The sequence below is a fragment of the Leptodactylus fuscus genome, chromosome 10 (assembly GCF_031893055.1).
Source record: "Leptodactylus fuscus isolate aLepFus1 chromosome 10, aLepFus1.hap2, whole genome shotgun sequence".
In the NCBI taxonomy this organism is placed as follows: Eukaryota; Metazoa; Chordata; class Amphibia; order Anura; family Leptodactylidae; genus Leptodactylus; species Leptodactylus fuscus.
In genome coordinates, this window is record NC_134274.1 from 5,568,340 (window position 1) to 5,582,723 (window position 14,384).

At 43.8% G+C, this 14,384-nt stretch overlaps 3 protein-coding genes across 3 annotated transcripts in view; 2 read left to right on the top strand and 1 right to left on the bottom strand.

The window, feature by feature from the left end:
* The window catches only part of LOC142182861 (M1-specific T cell receptor beta chain-like), a 142,974-nt gene that overhangs the window by 17,391 nt on the left and 111,199 nt on the right, over window positions 1-14,384 (top strand). The window lies entirely within an intron of this gene.
* Window positions 4,117-5,824, bottom strand: LOC142183120 (trypsin-like; the record flags this gene model as incomplete). The annotated part of the gene is made up of 4 exons (XM_075258041.1): window positions 4,117-4,266; window positions 4,738-4,874; window positions 5,020-5,273; window positions 5,667-5,824. Coding segments are annotated over 4 exons (699 nt in total), but the record flags the coding sequence as incomplete, so codon positions are not given.
* LOC142183121 (trypsin-like) lies at window positions 5,889-9,640 on the top strand. The gene is made up of 7 exons (XM_075258042.1): window positions 5,889-5,980; window positions 6,160-6,183; window positions 6,335-6,404; window positions 8,186-8,208; window positions 8,500-8,753; window positions 8,903-9,039; window positions 9,465-9,640. The coding sequence occupies exons 1-7, from the start codon at window positions 5,889-5,891 to the stop codon at window positions 9,612-9,614; spliced, it is 750 nt and encodes a 249-aa protein (XP_075114143.1). The 3' UTR covers window positions 9,615-9,640.

The window sequence follows — 14,384 nt, forward strand, 5'->3', positions numbered from 1 at the left end:
ACTAGTAACAGTCCCATCCTGTACTAGTAATAGCCCCATCCTGTACTAGTAATAGCCCCATCCTGTACTAGTAATACCCCCATCCTGTACTAGTAATAGCTCCATCCTGTACTAGTAATAGTCCCATTCTGTACTAGTAATACCCCCATCCTATACTAGTAATAACCCCATCCTGTACTAGTAATACCTCCATCCTGTACTAGTAATAGCCCCATCCTGTACTAGTAACAGCCCCATCCTGTACTAGTAATAGCCCCATCCTGTACTAGTAATAGTCCCATCCTGTACTAGTAATACCCCCATCCTGTACTAGTAATAGCCCCATCCTGTACTAGTAATAGCCCCATCCTGTACTAGTAATAGTCCCATCCTGTACTAGTAATAGTCCCATCCTGTACTAGTAATAGCCCCATCCTGTACTAGTAATAGTCCCATCCTGTACTAGTAATACCTCCATCCTGTACTAGTAATAGCCCCATCCTGTACTAGTAATAGTCCCATCCTGTACTAGTAATAGTCCCATCCTGTACTAGTAATAGTCCCATCCTGTACTAGTAATAGTCCCATCCTGTACTAGTAATACCTCCATCCTGTACTAGTAATAGCCCCATCCTGTACTAGTAATAGTCCCATCCTGTACTAGTAATAGTCCCATCCTGTACTAGTAATACCCCCATCCTGTACTAGTAATAGTCCCATCCTGTACTAGTAATAGCCCCATCCTGTACTAGTAATAGCCCCATCCTGTACTAGTAACAGTCCCATCCTGTACTAGTAACAGCCCCATCCTGTACTAGTAATACCCCCATCCTGTACTAGTAATACCTCCATCCTGTACTAGTAATACCCCCATCCTGTACTAGTAATACCCCCATCCTGTACTAGTAATACCTCCATCCTGTACTAGTAATAGTCCCATCCTGTACTAGTAATACCTCCATCCTGTACTAGTAATAGCCCCATCCTGTACTAGTAACACCCCCATCCTGTACTAGTAATAGCCCCATCCTGTACTAGTAATAGCCCCATCCTGTACTAGTAATAGCCCCATCCTGTACTAGTAATAGCCCCATCCTGTACTAGTAATAGCCCCATCCTGTACTAGTAATTAGAGATGAGCGAACAGTAAAATATTCGATGTTCGTTATTCGTTCTGAATAGCATCTCAATATTGGACTATTCGAACGAATATGGAACCCCATTATAGTCTATGGGGGAAAATGCTTCGTTTCAGGGGATCCCACCATTGGACTCAGGAGGGTCACCAAGTCCACTATGACACCCCAGCAAATGATGCCAACACCTCTGCAATGTAACTGGGACAGCAGGGGGCGCATGTCTGGGGGCATCTAACACACCAAAGCCCCTCTATTACCCCAACATCACAGCCTAACAACTACACACTATACACACTCACTACAACCTCTATCACAGTGGGAAAATACCTGGAAACCTTCTTTACTCCCCAAATGGATGGACACAAACACCAATTTAAGCTCAACAAACATTAACAAGCCCCCCTTTAAACCACGTTCCTCATGACAACCACAGATGGAATAGGCAATGGGAAATCCTTCAGTCCCCCCCTGACCTGTCGTTGTGGATGTGTGTGATGTGGTGAGACCTGCCAAAATTCACTTTCATGGCCCTTAACATGAGCCCTTCCAAATTCAGTTCCAGGCCCTTAAGCTGAGCTCCAGCAGAGTTTTAGGCCCTTCAGGTGACTTCAGCCTTTAAACAGCAGAGATTTAGTTTTTGGCCCTTGGAGTGACTAGAGCCATGCAGCAGCAGCAGCAGTGTTTCATTTTTTGGCCTCTGGGGTGACCCCTAAAAAAATTAGATTTCAGGCCCCTGGGGGGGGTGAGCCCAAAAAAATTATTTTGCAGGCCCTTGGGCTGGAGCCCTAAAAAATTGAGTTGCAACCTCCTGGGGGGGGGGGGGATAATGATTTTTTTTTTTTTTTTTTTTATATTAAAAAAAAAAAATCACATTCAGAAGTAGGGGCTGGGGTTGTACGAGGAGGAGGATGAGGAGTATGAGGAGGAAGAGTAAATTGGGTGCTGGCAGCTTCTCTCCAGTACCTGAACTGTGGACTAGACACCCAGCTGGGTATGCACGCCCACATCCTCGCCCACGTCCCCTGCTGTTACGCTGCATCATGTATTATCTGAATAGAGCTGTTATTATTGACAATTCCTGCCTAACCTAAGCTCTGTATCGCACTGACACCACACTCTGCCTATCACTCCAAAATGAGAATGAGACGAAGATGGCCGACACTATTCTTATGAATCAGAGGTCACATGTTTTCGGCAGCCAATGGGTTTTTTCAATTTTTTTCACTGCCTCCGTTGTCGTAGTTCCTGTCCCACCTCCTCTGCACAGTGATTGGTGCAAAAAACACGCCAGGGAAGGTGGGAGGGGATACAGATTTTTACTGCGTATGCCGCCTTGTATTCAATTGTGAACAAATACATCGTTTGCGCATCTCTACTAGTAATAGCCCCACCCTGTACTAGTAATAGCCCCTCTCGTTGCCCCCAATAACCTGCACTATTTTACTTGCCAAAAGAAAAAAAAAATATGACAAATCTTTGGGTATCAGGCACATCGGGCTATGACTGCAGTGTTGGAATTCTCCCTTAACTCTGAACTTTTTATACAATTATTACTTTGTTACAATGTGAGGTTCTAATATATGTTTACTTTGTGGATTCAACATAAATACTAGTTATTAAGTTTTCCTATAACTATTTTTATTTTTTATTTTTTACTTTTAGTGAGAACTGCTACATGAAATGCTGTAGTGACTTACCTGTGAGTGACCTCTCGAGTGCAGGGACTCCTTCAGTAAAAGGAGTCCCAGTCCATTGAACTGTAGTAACCTACTTGATGTAAATAGACAATGAGCTGACATTAGCTGTATGAGAGGTAGTATCACTGGACCCAGGAGAGGTGAGTATCATCAGTGTATTGCTTTGTACATCTTATTTTTTTTTCTTTGTGTTCTTTTTGCACATCTGCTTATTGGACTACTTTGGATTTGAAGAATTGAACAGAACTTGGGTAAACAAGGGCTGTGTGTGTTTGTGTTTTTTTTTTGGAATTTCGTTACTACTGTCTTAGTGAAGTCTGACGGTCAGCCACCATGGTTAAAGACTAACACTAACCTCTGGTCATTACCCTGGCACTCACCACTATTACTGGGGGTACTGTATCACAATATAGAGACACATCGTAGAGAATCTGCCCCCTCTATTAGGCTCCACCATGAGACTACAAAACAGGGGGCAGAAAGGTGCTGGAAAGCGGGCAAGCACTGCCCTAACATTCATTAGAATGATGGTCTGCTCCTGCTATGACTTTTGCAGCAAATATCAAAATTACTACAGGAGTCATGTTGAGGATTGTTACATTGTATCCACTGCTGCGTGTCTATTATACACAATACTGAAAAGTGAACCAGTTATACCCCTAAGAAAATGAGATTTGATGGTGCCAAGACATGAAAAAGGAATGGGCGTTCTGATTTGGTTAGAACCCACAAAACACAATAATACTCTGGGATTTCCTATGACTGGAGAGTCTAACAAGTGGATGCCGATGGGAGGTCAATTACTACTTCTGCCTCCACCAATACTACTGCCACCACTACTACTACTGCCACCACTACTACTACTGCCATTGCTACTGCCATCACCACTGCTACTACTGCCACTGCTACTACTGCCACTGTTACTGCCACCACCACTACTACCACTACTACTACTGCCACTGTTACTGCCACCACCACTACTACTGCCACCTCCACTACCACTGCTACTGCTTCCAGTGCTACTGCCACCACTAATACTGCCACCACCACTACTGCCACTACTATTACTGCCACCACCACTACCACTGCTACTACTGCCACCACCACTACTACCACTACTACTTCCACCATCACTGCAACTACGACTACTAGTAATAATAGTAAAATTAATGTCAAAACAAACCCTAACACGCTGGTTATGAAGAAAATTGTTTATTCTCTCCATACAGTACAAGTTTCAGAAATAGTTACATTGACAGTGTTTAAGGAAAAGAGATAGACGATATAAATCTTGAAGAGCTTTAGTTGGTGGCGACGGTGTTGGAGATCCAGGAGTTGTAGTTGCAGGCCTTGGTGTAGACACCAGGATAGTTCCTGAGAGCACAGCCGTATCCCCAGGAGACAATACCCTGGAGCTGTCCATTGCAGACCACGGGGCCACCAGAGTCACCCTGAGAAGATGGAAAGTACAGTCAGATATCTATACATACTTGTGGGAACAATGGCCGCTGCAAGATACTACACCAGAGACTATCACCAGAAGACTTGGTGACCAATTTCCTGAAATTTGCCTTTACGGACCCAAATTATTAAAATTTAAAGAGGATTTTGTTATTTTATGGACAGAACACTTAATCACCTTAAAAATTAAAATTAACTTTTTAATTTTTTTATATTTATTCCCCTCTATGTTTATTTCTGTTTTATTTTTCTCTTATTTATCATTATTATTTCTTTCCTCTGCTGTCAGTGAGTGAGAACAATCTACCCATAGAGGCAGTGACCTTGTACACGTATAGAAGCCATGTAGAAAGAACATATAATACATGGAATACATATAAGACAGTTCTAGAAATTTAAAATTTTTTAGAAATTTTTGTGACCTCAAACTAGAAGACAAACAAATTCTCAGTAGTATTTACCTGGCAGGAATCCTTGCCTCCTTCCAGGTATCCGATGCAGATCATGTTGCCGGTGATCTCTCCGGGGTAGGCATTGCTACATTGGGCTGTGGTCAAGATGGGGGCGTTCAGGCACTGCAGGAGGTTGGGCATGCTTGCTGCAAGTCAATGGACATAAACCATTAGTGCAGTAGGGTCATATATTCATGTGACAACTAAGCTCCAGTAGGGTTATGGAGGAGATCAGACATTGGAGTTAGTGGTCCGGAGACAATAGAAGGTAGAAGTTGTGCTATCACTTACTTCCACTGCTCAGGGTGTTGCCCCATCCGGAGATCAGACAGCTGGTGCCAGCGCCGGCACAACCAGAGGCCAGAGGTACGGCCTTGACGTAGGAGTTGAGGGTGGCGGGAGAGGCCAACTTGATCAACATGATGTCATTGTCCAGGGTTCTGGAGTTGTAGCTTCCGTGTCTGATGACTTTGGCGGAGTTGATGAACTGTTCGGTACCTTCACTGGTGGCGATGTTGTGTTCTCCCAGTCTGACCTGAAGGCTCCTGGATGAGGGCACATCGGGGAGAGTTAGATAGAGACTCAATTATATATTCCATGTTTTATATTGTGTGTTATTGCCTTCAGTGCATTAAAAATAAGACAATAATATCACCTTCTATTATTCTAGTGAGCAACTCAGCCCTGAAAAACTAAGATGGTTGGAAATATTTCATAGAATATCACAGACAGGCTTTATATACACTGTTACTTATTATGAAATTACATTTATGGGTGAAATCCATCCCACTTCTTCTATAGATGTGATATCTGGACTAATCTGTCCTAATACACAAAAGTAGAGATTGCTTGGGAAGAACCAGTGGAACATTACACTATGGTGAGGTCGGAGAATGGTTTTGTGTCCACTGGTTTTCCTCCAGGACTCTTGTACTTACGCCTTGTAGCAGTGAGCGGCAGAGACGACCCACAAGGTGTTGATCAGAGCTCCTCCACAGAAGTGGTAGCCGGAGTTCAGGGAAGCCTGGTAGGGCACAGAGTTCTTGGTACAGGTGTACCCTCCGACGATTTTATCGTCATCCTCAAAAGCAGCTGCAAGTCAAGAACATTTAGTAACAGTCAGATTAAGATTCTCAAGTCTTCATATTCTCCTATCAGCCATGTTAGTAAGAAGACTCACCGGCTGCTCTGAGGAGCACTCAGATCAGAAGAAACTTCATGGTGATGGGTCTCTGGTGGAGGTTGGATGGAGGTACTGATGGTATTTATATGTTCTCCTGATATCTCGGCTCCTGGACACGGCACAGCTTGGCCAATAAGAGACCATGTCTGTTAATGTATATAGGAGATAACCAGCTAGGAATGATACGGTCACTCGGCTCTGTCCTTGGTGCCTATTTCTGTCTTATCAGCCACTAAGTCATTCTCTAGGTTTCCCTGGGTAGATTTTGGCAGGTGAGCTAATTGTAGTAATCAGAAATTCATGAAGTCCATCTCATTGGGGTTTGAAGTGTGTCCGTGTAAAGGCTCATAAATCCAGGTGTTAGATCGAGTCCTTGTGTGGCCTCGGGTTGGATTCTCTAATGTTCCTCTCTCTGACATTCAGTATCAGGGATTGTAAGAAGAGGATCCCTCGGGTGTATCCAGCCGCCATTTTACTGGGCGTCTATGTAGATGTATCCTGGACTTCAATTTTTGTTTACGTCCTTCAATGAGGATTCTTTTATTGGGGCGCCTTGTACAAAGTAACTACACACCATATACAGAGTTGGCCAAAAGTATCGCCCCCCTGCAGTCCTGTCAGATAATCCTCGCTGTCCCCCAGATAATGATTACAAGCACAAACTCTTTGGTAATATCTTCATTTATTTTGCTTGCAATGAAAAAACACAAAAGAGAATGAAAAAAAGTCACATCATTGATCATTTTACACAAAACGTCAAAACTGGTGCGGACAGAAGTATTGGCGCCCTCAGCCTAATACTTGGTAGCACAACCTTTAGACACAATAACTGCGCACAACCGCTTCCGCTAACCAGCAATGAGTTTCTTACAAGGCTCTGCTGGAATCTTAGACCCTTCTTCTTTGGCTCCTGCTCGCGGTCCCCCCTGAGATGTGAAGGGGGCCTTCTCCAAACTGCCACCAAGAGATCTCTCCCCTCCCCCACAGGTGTTCTATGGGATTCAGGGCTGGACTCATTGCTGCTGGAAAAGAACACTATGCTAAAAAAGCGCACTGCCACAGAAAATGTTTAGCAAAAAATATATAAAGCTTTATTTAAATACATTTTAAAACATATATAAGACAGACATAATGAATGGGGTGATACAACCAAACAGAACAATGAAGGCCCAAGATGGAATACTAATGGTTGATGATGAATAAATGACACTTACATTACATATATATAAGGATATGTGAAACATCCATAGCTTCATGTAGTGAACCTGAAGACTATGAATATACTGTGATACAAGTAAAGCTTGTATCGAGAACATGGACATATGTAATATATCACATGATAGTAGAGTGTGCAATACCGTGTATTCTAATGATCCTGTTGTAAGGTATATGACACATATTGGAGAGATTTATGGGGGGGAACGAACAATAATAAGACCGCCAATTTTTTCTTGACCATTGACCATTCTGCAGATATCACGTTGCCTTGATCCCATATATCAATGGGAATACAGAGATACCAAATGTATCAATTATGTTCTATGTTGTCCTATTCCCATGTTGCAAAGGCCAGGGGAAAAAAATGGTGACCACAATGGCGCCTTGCAGTTGTGTTTGTTGGACAAATAATCGGCAATGGTTGTGGAACCAGAACTCCAAATAAGTTCTATCTTGGTTTTTAAGCAGTTGTCCCCAGGACCCCGAATCTGATAGAACAGTGGTAATAGATACGGAGAAGATAAAGGAAAAGCGGGGTGTAAATAAGCGCTGCGTGTTAGCTGGTAAGATATAAACCAGAGGTGGGGTGGCTACTAACTAACATCACGATGGCGAATAATAAAAGAATCATCACTAGCACAACCAAGTGCGGCATTCATCTTTAATTGATAGTTTATAAAAACTACCGCAACTCACCTGTCAAAATCTAACTAAGGGGACTTAGTGTATGACTGTGTGGTGGAGAAGACTAAAATAGACACCAAGGACGGAGCTGAATGAAATTATCATTACTATTTGACTTCTTCTATACACATTAACAGACATGGTCTCTTATTGGCCAAGCTGTGCCGTGTCCAGGAGCCGAGATATCAGGAGAACATATAAATACCATCATTACCTCCATCCAACCTCCACCAGAGACCCATCTCACCATGAAGTTTCTTCTGATCTGTGTGCTCCTCGGAGCAGCCGGTGAGTCTTCTTACTAACATGGCTGATAGGAGAATATGAAGACTTGAGAATCTTAATCTGTTACTAAATGTTCTTGACTTGCAGCTGACCGCTCACTGCTACAAGGCGTAAGTACAAGAGTCCTGGAGGAAATCCAGGGGACACAAAACCATTCCCTGACCTCACCATAGTGTAATGTTCCACTGGTGTTACCCAAGCAACCTCTACTTTCTGTATTAGACCAGATATTACATGGATAGATTTTCAGGGCTCAGTTACCCATTAGTATAATAGAAGGTGATGCTAATTGTCTCCCATGAGCTTCTTATTATTACACAGAAGGCAATAACACACAATATAAAACATGGAATATATAATGGATCCTCTATCTAACTCCCCCCCGATGTGTCCTCATCCAGGAGCCTTCAGGTCAGACTGGGAGAACACAACATCGCCACCAGTGAAGGTACCGAACAGTTCATCAACTCCGCCAAAGTCATCAGACACGGAAGCTACAACTCCAGAACCCTGGACAATGACATCATGTTGATCAAGTTGGCCTCTCCCGCCACCCTCAACTCCTACGTCAAGGCCGTGCCTCTGGCCTCTGGTTGTGCCGGCGCTGGCACCAGCTGTCTGATCTCCGGATGGGGCAACACCCTGAGCAGTGGAAGTAAGTGATAGCACAACTTCTACCTTCTATTATCTCCAGACCACTAACTCCAATGTCTGATCTAATTCTACTGGAGCCTAGTTGTCACATGAGTATGTGTCCCTGCCATGTGAATTCTGCACTAATGTTTCATGTCCATTGACTTGCAGCAAGCATGCCCAACCTCCTGCAGTGCCTGAACGCCCCCATCTTGACCTCCGCCCAATGTAGCAATGCCTACCCCGGAGAGATCACCGGCAACATGATCTGCATCGGATACCTGGAAGGTGGCAAGGATTCCTGCCAGGTAAATACTACTGAGAATCTTCCAAGCCATTTGCATGTTTGGAGCTCATATTAGTTTCTTTGGTGTCCTATATAGTAGTGAAAGGTTTGGAGTTCTCCTAACTCCTGGAGATACTACAATGACGTCATCAGGCTTTGGCACTACATACATGTCATGAATCTTTGGTGTCATTATGTGATGATGTTGTAGCTCCTCTGTGACCACTTACAGAATATCAAATATCTTGGTGAAGATGATGAATTGTAGAAAGTTGTAAATCTTTATACAATGATGAAGGTTTTTGTACAGAGACTGGAAAGCCCCTTTAATCTCCCCAACTAACTGGAACTGGGATATAGGACTATAGAGAGGACGGACTGTATGTGTTACTAGTTTCTATTACATGAACAATCCTAGACACATATATGACTATTTTCTCCTTTCAGGGTGACTCTGGTGGCCCCGTGGTCTGCAATGGACAGCTCCAGGGTATTGTCTCCTGGGGATACGGCTGTGCTCTCAGGAACTATCCTGGTGTCTACACCAAGGCCTGCAACTACAACTCCTGGATCTCCAACACCGTCGCCACCAACTAAAGCTCTTCAAGATCTACGTCTTCAGATTGTTCCATCTGTTTTTCTTAAGTACCATTAATGGACAGAATAAACTTTTGTCTGAAGAAATATGGGTTTAGAGACTATTGTATTGTTCTTATTAACATGTAATATCTGGAGTAGCTTCCATAACCCTCTATGAAGGTTTAGCTCAGAAGTAGAGTATCTGGTAGACACTGGACCAGGTTCTTATCAGATAAAGGCAACCAGTGGCCTCCCTTCAGAATCTTCTCTCAGCAACAATGTGGCAAACAACAAGTCCGTACTTCTAGCTCAATGTCCAAAATAAATCAGATGGTCTCACCAGTTTGATTAGGACACGGCGTTAGACTCTGTCCGGGGCTTGTTCAACATACAGAGCAAAGACTCTCCTTCCAGCCTCTTACTTCCATAGACACACCACATCCTTACTCTGTCCACCATCTTAAATCTGGGCGGGTACTAAGGACACCCCTGGATGGAGAATAGGAGCGACCTCCCCACCAGGTCTATGGTCACTCCTAAAACCTGGACAAGTCCTCGGTGACACACATACTCCATCCACAATTCTTCCCCTTGGATTGCTGCACCATGTATCGTGATAAATGCTTCAGAACTCACTAGGAATTGACCCTCCGATTTTGTCTCTAATCTGTTACAATATACAGATAATGTGATAGAAGAAGACGCCATGTTGGAGCCCTTAAAGGGGTTATCCACATTTTAAAATTGCTTCTTGAGATACAGTGGGCTACTAATTTTAGATTGGTGGTGGTTCACCTGGCAATAGGTATTATCAATGGATTATTAGTTGTAGTTATTAATAAATGATGGATTAGAGATATTGTGTATATGTATATGCTACAAAAATCAATATTATATAAGCAGCTCAGTAACATGAGGGGAAAAGCTAAAGGAGAGGAAAGAGGAAAGATACGTGAAAGTACTAACAATAAGAATGGGGGGCAACTAGAGATGAGCAAACGCCGTTTGATCGGATAGGTATTTGATCAAATATCAGGCTGTCGAGGTATTCGATTCCAATCAAATACAAGGCCGCAAACTAGGTAAATATTCGTATCCCCGCCCACCTTTCCTGGCACCTTTTTTTTGCACCAATAACAGTGCAGGGGAGGTGGGACAGGAACTACGACAACGGAGGCAGTGAAAAAAATGGAAAAACCCATTGGCTGCCGAAAACATGTGACCTCTGATTCATAAGAATAGTGTCGGCCATCTTTGTCTCATTTTCGTTTTGGAGTGATAGGGAGAGCTTGGTCTCAGGGCAATTCAGAGCTTTCTAGCTTTATTAGGCAGGAAAAAAACAGCTCTTTTCAGAGCTTAACATAAAATCAATCTGCAAATCATGCAGCATAGCAGTGGGGACGTGGGCGAGGACGTGGATACCCAGCTGTATATCCACTCTACAGTCCAGGTACTGGAGAGGGGCTGCCAGCACCCAATTCACTCTTCCTCCTCCTACAACCCCAGCCCCTATTCCTGAATGTAATAATATATATATTTTTTTATTAATTTTCTTTTTTTCAAGTATATCCCCCCCCCCCCCCAGGGGCTTGCAAATCAATTTTTTAGGGGTCACCCCAAGGGCCAAAAAATAAAACACCGCTGCTGCATGGCTCTAGTCACTCCAAGGGCCCAAAACACTGCTGTTTAAAGGCTCCACTCACCCAAAGGACCAACAAATCTCTGCTGGTGAAGGCTGAACTAAGTTAAAGGGCCTAAAACTCTGCAGGTAGAGGCTGAAGTCACCTGAAGGGCCCCAATCTCTGCTGGGGCTCAGCTTAAGGGCCTGGAACTTCATTTGGAAGGGCTCATGTTATGGGCTAGAAAAGTGAATTTTGGAAGGTCTCACCACATCACACACACACACACACACACACACACACACACACACACACATCCACAATGACAGGTCAGGGTGAGGGCTTTTGGATTTTCCATTGCCTATTCCATCTTTAGCTGTCATGGGGAACGTGATTTAAAGGGGTGGTTGTTACTGTTTGTTGAGCTAAAATTGTGTCCATCCAATTGGGGAGTAAAGAAGGTTTCCAGGTATTTTCCCCCCACTTTGATAGAGGTTGTAGTGAGTGTGTATAGTGTGTAGTTGTTAGGCTGTGATGTTGGGGTAATAGAGGGGCTTTGGTGTGTTAGATGCCCCCAGACATGCACCCCCTGCTGTCCCAGTTGCATTGCAGAGGTGTTGGCATCATTTGCTGAGGTGTCATAGTGGACTTGGTGACTCTCCTGAGTCGAATGGTGGGATCTCCTGAAACGGAGCATTTTCCCCCATAGACTATAATGGGGTTCCATATTTGTTTGAATAGTCCAATATTGAGCGGCTATTCGGAACAAATAATGAATATCGAATATTTTACTGTTCGCTCATCTCTAGTGGCAACAGCAACACTGCTTTTGGTTTTGGTGGCATCACCAGTGGGTGCAGGATTGTTCTACTTCCTGAGAATAAAGATGAAGTTTGTGATTACTCATCCCAGTCACAGGAGTATATTGCATTGGAGCCGCAGTTATACCAGCAGGTACGGTTGTATCTAGAGTGGTCCTATAGTCCAGCGAATAACTATGGCATACAATTCTGGGTCAATATGTTAGAGCAGTGGAAGGAGTTGGCCACGTTTGCCATGAGAGTTTCATCTTATCTGCCACCACTGAGCAAGACACGTTCTGCTGCCTTGTCCATCATACTATTCCATTTGCTCACAATATAACAGCTACCATTACTGCCACCACCATATAACAGCTGCCATTACTGCCACCACCATATAACAGCTACCATTACTGCCACCACAATATAACAGCTGCCATTACTGCCACCACCATATAACAGCTACCATTACTGCCACCACCATATAACAGCTGCCATTACTGCCACCACCATATAACAGCTGCCATTACTGCCACCACCATATAACAGCTACCATTACTGCCACCACCATATAACAGCTACCATTACTGCCACCACCATATAACAGCTACCATTACTGCCACCACCATATAACAGCTACCATTACTGCCACCACCATATAACAGCTGCCATTACTGCCACCACCATATAACAGCTACCATTACTGCCACCACCATATAACAGCTACCATTACTGCCACCACCATATAACAGCTACCATTACTGCCACCACCATATAACAGCTGCCATTACTGCCACCACCATATAACAGCTACCATTACTGCCACCACCATATAACAGCTACCATTACTGCCACCACCATATAACAGCTGCCATTACTGCCAGCACCATATAACAGCTGCCATTACTGCCACCACCATATAACAGCTACCATTACTGCCACCACCATATAACAGCTGCCATTACTGCCACCACCATATAACAGCTACCATTACTGCCACCACCATATAACAGCTGCCATTACTGCCACCACCATATAACAGCTGCCATTACTGCCAGCACCATATAACAGCTGCCATTACTGCCACCACCATATAACAGCTACCATTACTGCCACCACCATATAACAGCTACCATTACTGCCACCACCATATAACAGCTGCCATTACTGCCACCACCATATAACAGCTGCCATTACTGCCACCACAATATAACAGCTACCATTACTGCCACCACCATATAACAGCTCCCATTACTGCCACCACCATATAACAGCTGCCATTACTGCCACCACAATATAACAGCTACCATTACTGCCACCACCATATAACAGCTACCATTACTGCCACCACCATATAATAGCTGCCATTACTGCCACCACCATATAACAGCTACCATTACTGCCACCACCATATAACAGCTACCATTACTGCCACCACCATATAACAGCTACCATTACTGCCACCACCATATAACAGCTACCATTACTGCCACCACCATATAACAGCTACCATTACTGCCACCACCATATAACAGCTACCATTACTGCCACCACCATATAACAGCTACCATTACTGCCACCACCATATAACAGCTACCATTACTGCCACCACCATATAACAGCTACCATTACTGCCACCACCATATAACAGCTACCATTACTGCCACCACCATATAACAGCTGCCATTACTGCCACCACCATATAACAGCTGCCATTACTGCCACCACCATATAACAGCTACCATTACTGCCACCACCATATAACAGCTGCCATTACTGCCACCACCATATAACAGCTACCATTACTGCCACCACCATATAACAGCTGCCATTACTGCCACCACCATATAACAGCTACCATTACTGCCACCACCATATAACAGCTGCCATTACTGCCACCACCATATAACAGCTACCATTACTGCCACCACCATATAACAGCTGCCATTACTGCCACCACCATATAACAGCTACCATTACTGCCACCACCATATAACAGCTGCCATTACTGCCACCACAATATAACAGCTACTATTACTGCCACCACCATATAACAGCTGCCATTACTGCCACCACCATATAACAGCTGCCATTACTGCCACCACCATATAACAGCTACCATTACTGCCACCACCATATAACAGCTGCCATTACTGCCACCACCATATAACAGCTGCCATTACTGCCACCACCATATAACAGCTACCATTACTGCCACCATACTAATTTTTCTGTAAAACCATTGCTCTTTGCATTATAACCTCCATGCCTGTATAAATAACGACGATCAAGAAACATTCTCTAACTACAACCATCAACGGCTTCTGGTTGTTTCATGGTAAATGTTTCTGTTTTGTACATTTTTAATT

Excerpts from the sequence above, each read along its gene's own strand:
- LOC142183121 (XM_075258042.1), top strand. The coding sequence starts at position 5,889 with ATGTTAGTAAGAAGACTCACCGGCTGCTCTGAGGAGCACTCAGATCAG. Across the intron at positions 5,981-6,159 it reads CTGGTGGAGGTTGGATGGAG|GTTTCCCTGGGTAGATTTTG; the intron begins GTACTGATGGTA and ends GTCATTCTCTAG. Across the intron at positions 6,184-6,334 it reads CCCTGGGTAGATTTTGGCAG|TATCAGGGATTGTAAGAAGA; the intron begins GTGAGCTAATTG and ends TCTGACATTCAG.